This window comes from Symphalangus syndactylus, chromosome 15 (genome assembly GCF_028878055.3).
Source record: "Symphalangus syndactylus isolate Jambi chromosome 15, NHGRI_mSymSyn1-v2.1_pri, whole genome shotgun sequence".
Classification (NCBI taxonomy): Eukaryota; Metazoa; Chordata; class Mammalia; order Primates; family Hylobatidae; genus Symphalangus; species Symphalangus syndactylus.
In genome coordinates, this window is record NC_072437.2 from 35795485 (window position 1) to 35814346 (window position 18862).

The 18862-nt window shown below is 34.2% G+C and overlaps 1 protein-coding gene across 1 annotated transcript; it reads left to right on the top strand.

Annotated features, from left to right (window-relative positions):
• Positions 1 to 2480: 2480 nt before the first annotated feature.
• LOC129463728 (cilia- and flagella-associated protein 36-like) lies at positions 2481 to 18263 on the top strand. Its single transcript, XM_063618502.1, has 3 exons — positions 2481 to 2669; positions 8994 to 9217; positions 17262 to 18263. Exons 1-3 carry the CDS (start codon positions 2481 to 2483, stop codon positions 18181 to 18183), a joined length of 1335 nt encoding a protein of 444 aa, XP_063474572.1. The 3' UTR covers positions 18184 to 18263.
• Positions 18264 to 18862: the final 599 nt, after the last annotated feature.

Below are 18862 nucleotides of genomic sequence, written 5' to 3' on the forward strand. Positions count from 1 at the left end.
TGAGCCACAAAAGCCCCTCACAGGCCATACCTGTGATCTCATCAAAGATGCCCTACACCCTTCCCTGTCACCATGTGTTGGGCAAAGCAACTGAGAACCAACAATGATATGTCTCTAATATTTGAAGAATTTGTGCTTCTTTCTGCATCCCTCTATGATATGTGAGGTAATGTATGTGCTAATTAGCTTGATTTGGCCATTCCACAGTATATATTTCATTATATGATGTTTTCAAAACATCATATTGTACCTAATAAATATATACAGATTTGTCAACTAAAAATATACATTTCTGTCTTGATCTTGTACAACAAACTCAGTATCCATGATCTACACACCATGAATTGTTTTCTCCTCCTGATATTAGGAGTGCTTTACTCCTTGATTCTGCACATGATATAAGTTGTCCCTGTCTGCCTGAGAGTTTCTTTCTTATCTTGCTTATCAAATAAATATATTTTATTGGCACAAAACTCTATTTAGTTGTGACTTATCTGGGAACCCTACACGCTTTACTGCCAAAACACCAGGGGTTTGGTCTAGGTCCTGCTCCTTGCCACACAGAAAGCCAATCACCAAGACAACAAGTGATGCTGAAGAAGTCTTTAACCAGATGCTGCAGCTGAGGAGATGGGAGCTCAGTCTCAAATCCATCTCTCTGACCAACTAAAATGAGGGGCTTACATAGCAGGGAAGGAATGTGATAATGTGCGTAAGAAAACAAGAACTAGGGAGGGGCAAGGAAGCAATCATGATGAAGGAGCCGTTCAGCATCTCATTGTCTGAATATGGTGATCTGGTGAGTTTCAGTTCTCTGATACTGTGAGAGGCCATAAGGTTGTTTCTTAACAAAGGAACTCAAGTGAAAAAATATAAGTTGCAAGTTTTAAGACCAGAAGAGTCCATTTATATGTTTATCAAAAATAACTATCTATGGGACTATTGGGTCGATTTATTTAAACCAGGAAATATGTATGTGTATTTTTAGCTTCAATGCATCATTTGATTATTTATGATCTAATACTAATTTAATATATTGGGTGCATTTCTTAAATATCTATGTTGCTAAATAGACCATGATCAGGACAGGGAAAATATATTAATCATTCTTGTTATTGAGCAAATCTAATATGTGAGGATTTTTTACTTTAGTATTATTTGGGCCATTGTGTAAACAAGTTTTTTAAGCATGTGTATATAAACTGGGATAAAAGGATAGCAACAGATATTTAGAGCTTTTAAAACAGTAACTTGAGAAAGGTGATAACTTAAAATTTAAAACTAACTTTTAAACTTGAAACATATTTTAACAAAACAAAATGTATAAATAAAGATAATAAAAATTGAGAATAAAGTTTTCTTACAGCAAGGTGCTAAAACTGATAAAAAATTGCTGGGTCAATTTGTCTCCCAAATAAGCTTTCCTCTTTTCCCCCAGTTTGTCAACTCCAAACTGAAGTAAAACTTTCTACTTATTTATGGAGAGAGTAGAACAATCACAGGGACCCCAACCCTGTAAGAGGGACAGATTGTACACCTTTGTACAAATATCAACATGTGTAAACATGCATCACATATTAAAATGTATCAAGTTATGGGTGAAAGATGAAAAGAAATCCTATAAAACCCAGGGACCAAGGGGATGATGGTACCTCTCAACATGTTATATTAAAGTTAGTTGTTGAGTTTGCCTTATTTGCCCTTTCACAGATTAAGACCCTGTATGATACAGACATTGCTTAGTCTTAGTATCTCCAACAGCATTAATTACAGGAACTATTGATGGCAGCAGTGGGCCATCTGGAGCAGTCTTTGCCATCACGCTGGCTGCAGTGGGGAGGCCCAGGTGGTGGCAGCAGGAGCAGCTGCAGGAGCAGCAGTGGCTTCAGTGGGTCCCCTCTGCCCCACATCTCCTGTGCCCCACACCCCCAAGACAATCAACTGTACCATCCCCACCCTCGCACAGCAAGGCAGAACCTGGTCCCAGGCCCAGAACCTCCACTGTGGCCTCAACCTCGCTACCCACCACATCACAGCAGCCCACAAGCACCTGGCTGAAGGCACAGCCAGGAATTGTGGGGCCGGCCCCAAGAGCATCAGGTTCATTTGTGCAGAGTTTTTTGGGGCCACCATGCCACCTGCATCTCACCTGCCACCCCTGTGAAGAAAATGCAGAGAGGAGGCAAACTAGAAGAACAGCAAAGAAAAGCTGCCCACCTGGGTTTGTTTGCCCAAGACGGGCACCACACACGTGAATCACCAAGGTGTGTGCCACTGATGTCCCACAAATCTACCTGCCCACCCTGGAGGCTGAGGCTCAGAATTTGGGGCACAGACCCCACACATAGTCCATGGCGACAAGCATCAGGTGCAGGTTCTTGCAGCAGCTGGGCCTGAGGCACCCTACTATGTGGCCCTGAGCACGGGAAACTGCACTGACAGAGCAGGAATTACCCAGCTGCCGCTGCAGCCACACTGCCATGGCTGCGGACCCAGGCATTTCTATATATTGGGGGCCAGAAGCAGGCAGGAGCCCTACCCACCCAGGAGCAGCTGCAGCCAACCGGCCGTGGACCCAGGCATCTCTGCACTCTTGGGGTCCTGGGAAGGACCTCCCTGAGCCTGCAGGCTCAAAAATTCCTGCTCCCGCTACCTGGCTTCTCCCTGCTGTCAGTGTCCACTCCAATCTCAGAGCAAAGTTGAGGCCGAGCCTTGGGACTATCTCAATCTGGCCAGGTGTGCCAATGCTTGTGACAGTGCTGACACGCCATCTCCCTGCTGCCTCAGCCCCCTCTGGACTTTGGGTGACAACAAGCATGGGAGGGAGGCTGAAGGGGGTGCTGAAGGCAGCTTAGTGCCTTCTGTCTACCTCATTCTTCCTGGATGCAGGACAAGAACTCAGGACCTAATGAATGGTGGGGCTAAAAGAGCCATAACACAAACAGGGCTGAAACACGCCCCTTCCTCACTACGTTGTGAGTGACAAGAAGAAAAGAAGGGAGGAGAGAAGAACTGTGGCCCTTCAGGGAGCCCAGACCCAGGAGCTTCCCAAGCCAGGGCTTTGACATCATTTTTAGGGTTCTGTGATTCCTGCTGTTTCCAAGCCTCTGGACACCACTTCGTACCCACTTGCAGAGAGCCAGCGCCTGTGCCAGCACCTGGAGCTGCCAGCCCCACTGCAGCCAGTATTCCTGGCTGTGCACAGTGGCCAGACCCCACACTCGCTCATTCACAAACCCCTCACCACCCGCTCACCCTTGGCAGGCGCAGGATCCAGGCCAGTAGTGTGAGCTGAGTACAGCCTGCCAGGCTGAGTGGGCCCAATGGGCCCGAGAAAAACTTGGGCAAAGGCACCAGGGGCCACAGAAGTTTCTGACTGGAAAAGCAACAACTCAAGGATCCCATAACACTACTACACTTGGTTTGTTGTGTACAACATGAACTGAATAAAAAGTGGGTGGTTTAATCAATTAATGAATTAATTTGGAATACAGTTATAAATTCTAACATTTTAACTCAGAAGCCTATTCCTTTGTCTTAGTTTAGATCACTTTAATTTTTAGCTATACTTTTGGGCTTATTGAGTCAGATGGTTAAAACATTATTAAATTCATATGGAGTTGATTTCAGTTTGGATCTTTTGTCACAACATATTTTCTCAATTTTAATCTGGCATACGCTTATTGGTGGAAATTTCAACCCTTACACTGATTTAATTTACTTGTCATACTTAGTAATTTAATTGAGTTCCCATTTTTACTTATTAGCCTTCATGTTTACACGTTAAAACTATCTGGTAACATACAAAGTTTCTGTAAAATTCCCCATATTTTCTTGATACTTAGAATGACATATATCTTCTGGTTTAAAGAAATTTTTCAGTATATTTTCATTCAAACGATAAAATTCTATTTGAGTTTAACCATATTATTTTATGAAAACAAAAAACTTTTTAAAAATAAATTTACTTAGAAAGTGTATCAGTGAATTTCCTCGGTCTTCAAAAACACAGAGGTGTGTAATTTCTAAAGAGACGCATAAATATATTAATATATCATTCAATATTAAACAATTTGATGGTAGTTAGAAATTCAGTTGTTATAACTGACAGAGACAATGTCTGGACAGGATTTTCTGAAAAATGACATATTACATATATATTTATTACATATTATCACAAATGAAGCTCACTGGCCAGATAATGTTTTGAAATCTCAAGGATGACAGATTTAAGAAATTCTAGATGGAAACAATAAGATTATCTTTAATATATTTATAAATATCCCATCATCCTAGAAGTAGATGGGTCAAAATAAATACTAGACTTTAACCTCAATGTTGCATTTTATAGTGATGATAAATGTTTACTATAAGTCTGAATTTTAGAGTACTATACCTAATTAGCTCCTTCATTTTTTACCTTCATGAAATTAATATTCAGACACTGTTCTTAAAAGGGCCAGGTGCACACAATTCAGGTATGAGATTCAAAACTCATACATTCACCTGAGGGTTATTTAATGTGAAGAGTACAAATGAGTGAAACACATTTCAGTAATCATGACAGATATTAATGCTAAGCATATGTGATTAAGAGACCATTCAATTGTGCAGTTACAGTCATTGTTCAATGAAAGAATGCATGGTCAGTATGGACAGAATATTTGTGTTTCACTGTTATAATCCCAACAAAGAATACAACACTGGAGTAAAGTAGATACTAAATAAATATCTGGATAAATAAGTAAAAAATTGATAATTATCATGAATCTACTTAAAAAGTTGCAAAGTATTTCATTGGAAAAGGAAAAAATCACCATTGATAGTTGTATTTTTAAAAAATAAAATATATCTATGTCTGTGTAGCATGGATACACTTAATGGCTTGAGAGCATGATTGTGAATTCAAAGACATCAAACCTTTATGTATTAATGCATGTATAAATGCCACATGACATGTGCATTCTGAGATTGTCAAATTAGGAGTCAAATTTATGAACATATTTCATAAAATGGGAAAAAATGAATTATATAGATTTTTTATTAGACTTTCCTTCTTATTCAACATAAAAATAATTTCATCTCCACTATATAAGGAAGTAGTTATTTAACAAACTTTACACTTATTTCACATGTTGACACACAGATTTATATATGGATTTTAATAAATATTGATTTCAGATGAAAAATTAATATTTCCATATGGTGATGGTATACGTTCAGCACTCCGTTTTCTTTTATATAGACAGTACATCCCATTATTTCCTTTCCTTCTTTACATATTTGCGATTAAACATCATCATATAGACATGTAATCTGGACTTAGCTAATTTCATATGAATTCAGTTGCACAAACACATTGAACAGCCACTATTTGTTGGCATGAAAATAGTAGCCTCTGCCCACAGAGAAATGATAGCCATTTGAACTTAACTTAGAGACAGGTATGTTACCTTTCTACTACTCTTCCATAAATTCTTAGAAATTATGTGAGTAATTTTACCAAAAATAATAAAGAAATTACATTAATATTAATATAAATAAATAGAACATTCAGTAAAGTGGTTTGTGGTAAGGCTGACAATATATAAAGCGAGGGAAATAACTGTATTTTAATTACTGGATTGACCAAAATATCTTATTTAATTTTACAGATCATTATTTAAGCTAAAAATACCAATAATGAATAAAAATAGACTTTTCATAAACCTCAGCCTCAAGTCTAACATTTATGTATCCTTTTTTAAGTCAGTTACACATTTAAGATCAGTGTTCTCACTTGACTTTATCCTTCAGTCAAATTTTTCTTAGCATTAAATCATAAATAATACTTCAATTCACTTTTACCACTGAAGAAAGTTGTATTCAGTTTTCCCCCTTTGTAGAAAAGAATGATATTTTTGAAAGGACAAAATTTTGTGAGTTTTTTTCCCCTTCTTTACATGGCAAACTATATTATTTTAGCATTTATATGACATTTAACATGGTATTTTCTATTTACATTTTTAAAAAATCTGATAATTCTTTCCACAATATAATTTCCATTCGTAAATTAGAATACAAAAAGATTTAGATGTGTATGTGAAACTAGCATAAGCTAATTTCTAGAAAAATTTAATGAAACTTACAATTATGAGTGCCTACTATGTGCCTAATCTCTGTGAGTTAAAAATTGTGAGGGGCCCAGTATTGTCAGGATTTAGAGGAAGCACTCTTTCATGAGATTTACTCCAGGAGTCACTAGGTTCTTAGGGTAGATCTTGGAGAAAAATATCTTTTTACTGCAATGTTGAACTTATTTACTTCATTCTAAATTAAATAAGACAATAGCAATAAGACCATAAAATAAGTGACAATATTTTTAAGAGAAAAGCTTTATTTTGGGAAATGGCAGTGAAAAGGAAGATAAAAGAAAAGTTAAACCGTCTTTTAATTGTTTCCTTAGTAAAGGGTTGTTATGGACGGAAGGCTGTTTCCCCACAAAAGTCATATGTTGAACCCCTACTCCTCAACGTGATGGAATTACAGGCAGGCCCTTTGGGAGATCATTAGGCTTGGATAAACTCATGAGCATGGAGTCCCAATGGTGGAACTAGTGTCCTTATAACGGGAGGAGGAAAGACTAGATCCCTCTCTCTCAGCCATACCAGGACACAGTCAAAGGGTGGCTGACTGCAAACCAAGAGGAAAGCTCTCACTGGGAACTGAACTTGGATTTCCCAACCCGCTAGATCTGTGAGAAATACATGCTTATTGTATAAGCCACACAGTCTATGGCATTTTGTAATAGCAACCTGAGCTAAGGTAGTGACATAATACATCAAACACTGAAAATGTGGATGTTAGTTAAAGGACTAAATATAGATAAATTGAGATCAAGAAAATTGTCTTAATAAATTTATAACTTCCTTTGGAAAGCATACACAAAGGATTTTGTTAGATATATTTGCAAATGTTTATATAGAATTCAATCTTTATTGTGGTTTTATGTTAAAATACAACATTACAGTCACAAAAGTACTATTTTGTGCATTTGAAAAAAGACAATATGGATTGTGAGATAGATTTTAGAATAACACTGAAATTCTGTAAGTTTTATTTAGTATCCTACCTCAACAAGAGTACTTCAAGACTTCATTGATCCTGAATAAGGTTTCCTTTCTGCTGCTTTTATGGACAATTCATTCATCCAGTTTCACCAGGCATATCATTTACTATGTTTCTACTACTGTTTTAAGACCATACATGATTTATTTTTAAAATTAAAGTCTTCTTTATGTGCCTTTCTGCATATTCTCCCATGCTAAGTTTGAAGGAATAATAAAATATTTCATAAAAATTGACATAGGTTAATCCAGATTATGTTGCCAAATTTCTTTCTACCTAGCCAGTGCTGGCAAGTCATCATTAATCTGTATTTTTGTGATGTCTATAAGAGCTCTACAAATTGTTCTACATAGATATCGTGAGCTATATTTTGTGCAACATGAAGCAAAAGTGGCCAAATGTATTAGAAATTTTCTCATTACAAGATACAAACAACATGCATTTCCTTTACTCAGCATCAAAAAATAATGGGATCTCATTCTTCACTCCCACTGAGAGTGTAGGAGAATGTCCATATTTAGAAAAATAGCAACTATCATAAGAAATAAGTTGAACTTCTGTGTTTCATTATCAAAGGAAGATAATAGCAAAAGAAATTAAAATGACAACAAAGAAGCAAATATGGCAGGACATACCAAGTAGGATGAGCTTGGCAGAGTTAGGCACTTACTCTGATTTGCTTCAGAAAAAGGTGGTAACTGATATGTGAAACATAATCTACCTTAGCCATGGCATTCAAAAAGTCAATTAATCATAGTCTACCCTAAAATCAGGCTACTTATTGACCTGTATTTAACACCTCCTCATAACATTTGTAGGTGATGTGCAACATCTTGGTTTCACTAAGAGACCACAGGGTACAGTATGTTATGACATTCAAAATCCTTATTGAGGAATACAATTTCTAGGAAGAATAATCTTTCCTCTTCCAAACAAGACAGACAAAATACAAAAAAAGACATGCAAAACAAAACAATAGAATCCTGTTTTATTAGCCAAAATTGAAGCTGAAAGCATCGTTTTACTTATTTAGTTTTTCCAATGCTTTATATTTTGTACTAAAGCATTAAGTATAGGTGAGGTAGATATTGTTTTCTTTATGACTAAATGTCTGACGAAATAATGAACTTCTTCCTTCCATAGATAATTTGTATCTGTTGCAAAATAGGAAACATCTATTACATTTCAGGATATCAAAACAAGTGCTAACAATAATTTATTTTCTTTACCTGAGAGAGAAAATGTCATTTTGCTATAATGGTACAATGGTATTACAGTGATAGGAAGGTATTTTTGTAATAATTTATAATGAAAATCCAAGTCTATTATTGGAGTATAAGATGAGAGAATTTGTCTGGATGTATGGCATTTGATCCTGTAACATAAGAAAGATTTTAAAAATGTGAGATGATAAATAGACTGTATTGTTGAAGTGATGAAAACTGAAAAAATCAGTGGAGTGTCCAAAAGTGCCAGCTGGAAAGGAGACAGAAGGATATCAACAGTCTGCATTCAGAAGGAATCCTGATGTGTTGATGTAATAGCTTGATAATGAAATGACTTGCCTGCCTCTATTTACAAAGAACTCTTTGACTCTTTGAAGTGGGATGTTTCGGAGATCACATAAACATGGCCTAACATAAAAACTGTGTCTTTAAGTGCGTTATATTTTCTCTATAAACATTCATTCAAATAAATCAGTCTCCAAGGTTTATGTGTTTATTAAGCATATTAGAATTGAAGATTGTTTAATATCTGCTACTTGCTCTGCATTCAAATCAAATTTTACTTTGAGATAGTTTTTGGGGGGAAAACAATAAGTCAAAACTGATTAACAACTCTGTCTAGACTCAAGTAAATACATTGTCACCCAATTTCATGAATAGATAATAGAGTACTTGTTAAAAGCATGTGACACTCAGATCAGTCAAACCTTGCCAGAACTGAAAAATGTAGAAATACTTGCCTTGAATTCTTTGAGGAGCTCAGTGGAATATGAAGAAAATGGGCAAGAAAAAGAGAGGGAGAGGGAGAGAAGAAAAAAAGAGAATAACAATATAAATTTCAAGATGAAAGGAGTGAGAAAACGATTAAGCCTAAATTCTAAGATGTAAAGTATGATGCAAAATCACTGTCCTGAATCAATTATCCAATAAGCCTATTTGACAGTCAGCCATTACGGTCTTGGCTTAGCCCGTTAACTAGCTGTATAACAGGTTCATAAACATCTTACTATAAAATGCCTAGTACATGTCAGGCCATGGTCCTGGGGATACAGTGTTGAACAAGGATAGGATGGTACTTTACATTCCTGTGGGGAGACATAAACAACCAAAAGCTTACAAATAAATAATTTCAGATAATTAAAAATTCCATAAAAAAATAAAACAAAACTGGATAGAGAATAGCAGGTAGGATGGAGGAGGGTGGCTTAATATCTGATTAAAACTACTTGTAGTAGGAATTATATGAAGTGGTGTACTAATTGTAATAAAGTGGGCATGTGCACAAAACTATCTCTGGAGCAATCAATACTTTCCTAAGGGCCACTCCAGATGTGCCAAAAATGTCTGAGCAGTAAAATAAGATGACTCACTCCCGACTTCATACTCTTTCCATTTTAACTCACAACTAACACTTGAATTAGTTTGAAATTTCAGAAATTACTTGCTATTAATACAGGCAGTAAAAGCGTTCTCATAAACCGTGTCAAGCATGCAAAAATACTCTTTGGGATTTTTGCTTTGCAGAGAGCTCCAATCCTGTTTCAGCTGCCAACTCAAATGCTGCTTTCTACATGATATTCCTCCTGCAAAAAAGCTCTAAGATGGGAGAAAGACTATGAAATAAAGAGGTGAGTTGCCTTGATTTTTAGAAAAAATCTCCAGGGAAATCAATTTTATATTTTACCATGTGTACCCATAAAATTAGAAAATATTTAATAAATGATATTTTTATATTATTCTACTAGGCAAGGATGGAATAATGTCATAGTTCTACTTGTGAGAGCGGGAAATGGTATAGACTTTTGAAAATGGCCTTAACAAAACGGGAATGAAATAAATCTACCTCATAATATCTTTGTTAAGTTTAATTGAGATAATCCATCTAAAATATCTGTTTCTGGCACATGGTAAGTGTGCAATAATATTGTTAGTCATTATTTTCATCAAAATGTGTTGTTTTCCTTAGAATATATTCTAGATGATGGTTATTATTTTTATGTGAAACAGTATGTCTTTTGGAGGCATGTACCATATATAAATAAGTGGTAATTAGTACAAAAATGCACACTGCTATAATCACTTGTACCTTGGCATAAAACAAACTTTCTTTAAAAAAATGACTTTTGTCTATCAATTCTAAGTCTCCTTCTTCCCTTTCTGGCATAGAACACAAAATATTTGGGATTATTCATTTTAATTCTATTATTCAAATTTAGTAGAAAAAGATTTCACTATTTTATATTAGCTCTAAGTGTCTAAGTCTCTTATTCTCTAGTTAACCTATGACTCAAACAGTAAAAATCCTGGAAAAAGTATTCTTAGAAAAATAAGAATATTTCTCATATATAACTTATTGAATATCACTTGTTTTGCTATCACATGAAAACAAAATGCAGTAATGGATGGTAACAGGGTGACAGAGTAGAGGCCTTTAAAATGGCATACATTTGTCGAGTATTTGAACTGTACCATAGGGATAGCTAAATTCTAGAATATGAGAAGGTAATTCCTAATCTCTCCATTTAGGCATAGCTCAAAGAATAACTGCAGTAGAGCTTGCCCAAGATTAAGTACTTGCTTCTGACCATACAGTGACATTATAATTAACCACTGTTTTGGGACAGAATCCCCCAAATGACAAGGGGCACTTTCAGTTTGGGTGGTTACTGACCATTTTGTGTGGTTAAAAATAAAAGTTTTTCATCTACAATGAGATACTGTTCTTACAATGACGCTTGTGGAAAATACCATCTGAATGGCGAGTCTTGGAACCTGCCGTTGATATTATTTACAAGAGACATCATTTTGAGGATACATGGAAGTTTCCACTTACTGATATGTTCAAATATTTAGTTTCTTCTATACAAGGACAAAATTATGCTAAGCCTTGGGATTTCAGAAAAAAATATGATTTCTGCATGTGAAGAATTCTCATATTCCTAGGAGAAACAGGTCAAACACAAATACAGTGTGCAAATTATGAGACTGAAGAATACAAATAACTCAGTGACTGGATAAAATAAATATCGGTTGGCTAATCAGATAAGGCTGACAATTTTTAGTGATCAGGTATGTGAAACAGGTTTCACAGGACAAATAGGAGTTTACATAGGAAAGGAAGAATAAAGCTTTGTTTGGAGATCAAAATAGAAGACGGGACAATTTCCAGTGAAAATTTCAGAGAAAAGAGAAATCAGATGTGTAGCGTCACAGGGCCATACAGAGAACCTCAGAAAGTGCCCCCTTGCTGATTAAAACCTTCTACATACAAATACGATTTGGCTAATATGTCATGAATCAATGACACTGAAATTATTGGCCTACTAATTATTTACTATCAAACTTAATAAACTTTAGACATTTGTTTACAGATACTGAAATTAATAATTATAGACTATTAATAGATCTTTCACTGTTTTTAAACACTAAAAAACACCCAAATTAACCTCATATGTTTGAAATTCTTCTCCAAAAATAAACACAAAAGCCAGCAGTGAAATTCTTAGTAATAAAAGTAAAGACTATAAAAACTCAAAACAACAAAATGAAAACAATCTTGACAGGACCACCTTATATGTCGGCATTATAAATAAAAGAAGACATTCCAATTACTATGGTTATTTTGTTTTGGATAGACAATGAAATAGAAACTGCATGATTTTAGCAGAATAATTTAATGTCTGATGAGGATTTTGAATGTGTTTTAATCGTTTTCTTTTAATCTTATACATTTTCTATTTTGTTGCCAGCATTTTTAGTATTCTAGAAAATATTGAGGTCTGAACAGCATCCTGGAGTTCATCAGTTGATGTGGCCTGTGAGCTCTACATTTGGCCTCCCAGCAGTACTTTTTGTTATTTAAACAAAGTGCTAATAAAATGTGCAAGATGAAAATGCTGGTCCTTTTGTTTTTGCAGTCTGCAATGTCCAGCTAAATAAAAACCAAGCTTGAACTATGACACAGTGAATGCCTAATAATATAGTGCCCATATATAACAGAGTGCCTATATTTTATATAAATATATTTTTTTTCTTCCTACTTGGAGTTTTTTTTTTTTTTTTTGCCAAATTCAGAACTATTAGTTTCATAACATCAACATACAAAAGTCTACATGATTTGCATTCTAGACCACATGTATTGCTAATGACAATACCTTCCCCTCCCTCCTCTCCTCTTCAAAAATTTAAAACACGGCATATTTAAGTGCAAAAGGATGGCATGCATCTTTTTGGATGGTCACCCCTTAAAGAATTCTAGTATTTTTTTTCTATGTAACATCTTTATCTTGTATTAAGTACCATAGGAACAATTTCTTTTGAAAGATAACATCATTTAAATTGATGGTTGTGTGTGTGTTCGTGTGTGTGTATATAATTAAAGGTTTTAAATTATATATATAAAACCTTAAAAAATCAACTCAAAATTGATTAAAGTCTTATAAAACCCAAAACTATAAAACTACTAAAAGAAAACATGGAGAAAACAATTTATGACATTGGTCTGGGCAAGGATATTTTGGATAAGACTTAAAAAACATAGGTAACGGCCGGGCGCGGTGGCTCAGGCCTGTAATCCCAACACTTTGGGAGGCCGAGGTGGGTGGATCACAAGGTCAGGAGATCGAGACCATCCTGGCTAACACAGTGAAACCCCATCTCTACTAAAAATACAAAAAATTAGCCGGGCATGGTGGCGGGTGCCTGTAGTGGTGGCAGGCGCCTGTAGTGCCAGCTACTCGGGAGGCTGAGCCAGGGGAATGGCGTGAACCTGGGAGGCAGAGCTTGCAGTGAGCTGAGATCGCGCCACTGCACTCCAGCCTGGGCGACAGAGGGAGACTCTATCTCAAAAAAAAAAAAAAATTGGTAACAAGAACAAAGATAGAAAAATAGGATTAAGTCAAACTAAAAGGTTTCTACAACCAACGTAAACAATCAACAGAATAAACAATCTAAAGAATGGGAGAAAATATTTGCAAACTATATGCCGTTTGACAAGGGATTAATATCCAGAATATATAAAAAACTCAAATTACAAGATAGCAAATAATAATAATAATAATGTGATTAAAAATAGGCAAAATATCTGAATAGACATTTCTCAAAAGAAGAGATATAAATGACCAACAGGTATTTCAAAAACATACTCAAAATCACAAATTATTAGGAAAATGCAAATCAAAACTACCATGAGATATTACCTCACCCAGATTAGAATTAATATATGGTGTCTAGGATGTGGAAAAAGAGGAATTCTTACACTCTGTTGATGGGAAGGTAAACTAGTATAGCCATATATATATGTATATAGTTTGGAATTATATATATATTTTATATATATATTATATATATATAGTTTGGAATAATAGAAATAGGTTTTATTCCACTACATCTGAAAGCCTGCCATTTTACCTTAATAAGATTCTTGAACTAAATCTTACAGTTAAAAAAAAATAGTTGTGTTTCCGCAGATGGTTATAAATACAATGTGCATGATACATGTCTTTCTACATCACCAAAGCCAGTGAATGTACTGGGTGAAGATCAGCCTGGGAAACATTCAAATACTTTGAATTTCACATCTTGAATCTGATATTGGGTTAGCACAATCACTAATGCTCCATTGGCAGGAGGTAACTGGGGCATAGAATTTCTAGACTCTTTAGCAACCACAGCTTTTGAAAATATTAGAAAACTTATATTTGAAATATAATGAGTTGTTTACAGTTATGTTTCAAAATTACATTACTCAGTATTCTCCAGTGCATCTTGATAATATAGGATTTTACCAATCCAGTAGATAAGTAATGAAATTTTAGTATACTTTTAATTTGTTATATGCCCTTGATGATATAGGTTAAAAATATTTTATGTTTAAACATATTTTGAGTTCACAATAAATAATTACAAAATTATAATCAAATTATAGTCAATATTTAGAGGTTTAACATAAGTAAAACTTTGTTGGTTCAATTAATTAGAAAATGCAATTACTGTGGTAAGTGATTAAAGCAATTATTCAATTGTATAAAATAATAAATGATTTTATGTATCAAAATGCCAAAAATCAGACTGTCTTCAAGATTGATCTTTTATTTTTGGATAACTCAATACATTTAGTAAAATTTATGGCATGAAACTATTTTTCGGGATATAACTTTGTGGCTCTTTAGTGATAGATGAGGCTTAAAAGGTATCCCCACACTTTGTTCAGCATTTATTAAATCTTTAGAATTGGAAAGTCTCAAGAGAGTACTAGGAAATTCAGAAGTGTTTTCCATTCATCAATTCTTTTATCACACAATATCATTTTGAGTACATGTCGAGGCTTTTCAAAATGTGATTTCTGCTTAACTTGACATGGGCATTTTATATTACTGCGCGTTAGAATTCACACAATTACTGCTGTCCTTGACTTGAAGCATTTTTACTTTGCATATTGACATTCACTAAAAAAAAACCTCGGTCTGTTTATCACTGCTCTTTTCTTATCTGTGATATTCACTATTATAATAAAAATATACATTTCTGAAATTAAAATATTAATATATTGTAGACATTTTTATTATGAATTCACTTTATAAAATTAAAAGTAGCCTCAATGTCTGATGCTTTACCTGAAGAGATTGGTGTACAACTTGAACTCATTTAAACTAAGCTTTTATTTGAAACAGTATGTATATTAAATAATATGTGTATATAACTTTTGCTAAATTTTCAACATTTTAACATTTTGATTTTAACATTTGCCTCACAAAGTTAACCTTAGCAAAGGTATGTTTTCTGTAAGTACCTACATTATTTTAATACCTCTTTACATCAGAGATACACATTTTAAGCCAAACTCATTTAGCTAATGTAAAGGATGTATATTCATTTTATCTAATTGAAATAATACTTTATTGAGTAAAATGCAAGTATTTTTGAAAACAAATGTTGTTTTCTGAAGAGAAAAGTAAATTATTATACTCTAAGTTCTGGGACATGTATCCCAGAACTTAACATATAATAAAAAGTAAATTATTAAACATTAAATAATTTTAACAACAGGTAACTATCTCTATTTTTAGTGGACTACAAATCAACAAGCGTTCATCCTTGTTTTAAAAAACAGTTGCCTTATATGGCAATTTTTCATTTACATTTTTAACCCATTAAATTAGTGTACTCTAATAATTTAATTTGTCATTTTGATAACCTAAAATATCTCTGAAAGATAAATTGAACATATTAAATATAATTTAAAGATAACTTCAAAATTGTCTTTTTTTCCTACCACTATCCACAAATTTTAATACCATTTTCTTCTTTATGAATACAATTTTTTTTGGCTTAAACATTTTTGGATTATCTGATTATATGAGGAGTCTGTTTTGCAATTTCTTTCTTTCTTCTTTAAAATGATTTTGGTATATTATAAAACCTGTTTCTACACTTTTTTGTTTGTGTTTGTTTTCGTTTTTGTTTTGAGATGGAGTCTCACGCTGTTGCCCAGGCTGGAGTGCAGTGGTGCGATCTCGGCTCACTGTAACCACCGCCTCCCAGGTTGAAGGGATTCTCCTGCCTCAGCCTCCTGAGTAGCTGGGACTACAGGCGGGTACTACCACACCCGGCTAATTTTTTTTTTTTTTTTGTATTTTTAGTAGAGACGGGGTTTCACTGTGTCAGCCAGAAGGATGGTCTCGATCATCTGACCCCGTGATCCTCCCACTTCAGCCTCCCAAAGTGCTGGGATTACAGGCATGAGCCACCACACCCAGCTCGCTACACTTTTAAAATAATTTTTAAACTCGGGAAATAAAAAATACAGGTTTTGACAGTGACAGTGAAGACAGGAGTATTAATTAGTGTCCTGTGTATATGTAAACATTGCAGATGACTTTTCTTTTAGGTGCATAATTTAAGGATAACAATCACTAATTTCTAGCCTACTCATGAATAGATGTATGTGTGTATATACATATATATGTATATATAATATAACAAACTATTATATTAAATTATAAGCTTTTATGAGTGTAATATGGGAAACAAAACATGTAGTCAGCGATTGCAACAAACATAAAAAATCTAATTTATTATTAATTAGAATAATATTTATTATTAATTCATCTTTAATCACAATTTATTTTAAAAAGATGCAAATTGAATCTTTGAAGACTCATGGTAGCTTAGGAAAAAAATAAATATTAAAAATCAAAGTTTAGAAAAACATGATTCTTGATTTATACTATTTTATAAAAACAAATCTGGTTTATTTTATCTCATCTATTAATCATTTGATTAATTCACTGATTTAAAAGCATTGAGAAATTTCTGTTGAACATTCGTGGAGAGAAACACAACATCAGAAACAATGACTCCTGTTCTCAAGAGTGATTACAATTAATTTTGTGATATAAAAATTCCTATAGTTTAAGAAAGTATATAATAAATAAAAATATGTATCATGACCTTTAAGTTGAATAGAAATTACAAGAAAGGAAATAATTCACTAATTTGAAATCATCAGAAAATATGTTCTGAAGGCTACAGAACTTGATTTTACAACCTCAACCATTAATCTCTATTAGCATAAATTTTGTTATCAGCCTCATGTCTGTTCTCGTTGTACTCTGTTCCAGCTTGAAATTCCCCATTGCACCTTGTACAATTCTCATTTATTTATTTACAGGCAAACTCATATGTAAAAAGTGATCTTCTGGGCCCAGAGACTGTCTTTTAGCCCCAGTTCAAATTGGTGAATACCATATTTAACTAAACTAGAAATTAGTAAAATTCTGGAAATACAGCTGTATTTCAATAAATAATTTTGTTTGTGATTTCGGATCATTCTTTGGCATCAAGATGACCCTTTGAAATAATTAATGCTGTTTTGGAGGAAAATGTCAGCGCTTATCACCTCATTATACTTTTCTCCTAACACCCAAGAAAACCTGGAGATCTTGATGATGAAGAAGAAAGCAAATTGACGTATACAGAGATTCATCAGGAATACAAAGAACTAGTTGAAAAGCTGTTAGAAGGTTACCTCAAAGAAATTGGAATTAATGAAGATCAATTTCAAGAAGCATGCACTTCTCTTGCAAAGACCCATATATCACAGGCCACTTTGCAACCTGTGTTGGCAGCAGAAGATTTTACTATCTTTAAAGCAATGATGGTCCAGAAAAACATTGAAATGCAGCTGCAAGCCATTCGAATAATTCAAGAGAGAAATGGTGTATTACCTTACTGCTTAACCGATGGCTCTGATGTGGTCAGTGACCTTGAACACGAAGAGATGAAAATCCTGAGGGAAGTTCTTAGAAAATCAAAAGAGGAATATGACCAGGAAGAAGAAAGGAACAGGAAAAAACAGTTATCAGAGGCTAAAACAGAAGAGCCCACAGTACATTCCAGTGAAGCTGCAATAATGAATAATTCCCAAGGGGATGCTGAACATTTTGCACACCCACCCTCAGAAGTTAAAGTGCATTTTGCTAATCAGTCAATAGAACCTTTGGGAAGAAAAGTAGAAAGGTCTGAAACTTCCTCCCTCCCACAAAAAGGCCTGAAAATTCCTGGCTTAGAGCATGCGAGCATTGAAGGACCAATAGCAAATTTATCAGTACTTGGAACAGAAGAACTTCGGCAACTAGAAGACTATCTCAAGCAGAAGAGAGATAAGTTGATGTCCATGAGAAAGGATATGAGGACTAAACTGATACAAAATATGGAGCAGAAAGGAAAACCCACTGGGGAGGTAGAGGAAATGACAGAGAAACCAGAAATGACAGCAGAGGAGAAGCAAACATTACTAAAGAGGAGATTGCTTGCAGAGAAACTCACAAAAGAAGTTATTAATAAGTAATAATTCAGAACAATTTAACAAAATGGAAGTTCAAATTGTCTTAAAAATAAATTTAGTCCTTACACTGAAAAAAAAAAAAAAAGAAAGAAAAACTGGAGATCTAAATAGCTCTGTCCTCTCTTGCATATTCACTCTTTTTCACATATCTGGCTCAGAAGAGTTCACAGCTAAAGGGTCAGCATTGTTTTGAACACTTGGGTTAACAATGAGGAAAGTTTCAGGACAGTTATCTTTCATATCTACGTATTCAGATAGTCTGTATAGTAGGCATGGGCTTGCTCATATATATATGTACACACATACATATATTCATGAGTAGGTGAGAAATCAGTGACTGTTATCCTTAAATTATGTAACAAGAAGAAACATTGTATACTTTTAACATTATTCTTTGGCTACATAAAAATATCACTATTCAGTTTTTGAAAATCTATAACACAGTTCTGTAGAAAATAAAAATTTGTTCAAAATGTAGCAACCATATGTATATTATCATCACATTGTTATATAAAATAATCATGTTATGCTGCTATATTAATGTCCTTGAAACTATCTTGTCAACAATAATAGTTATTATAAGTGTTTCCAGGAATTTGGTAATAGTAAATCTATGAACTTAGTTCAGAATCACAAGTCATTAATTTTGGCTCATTTGAAGGTTATGTGTATCACTAGATGC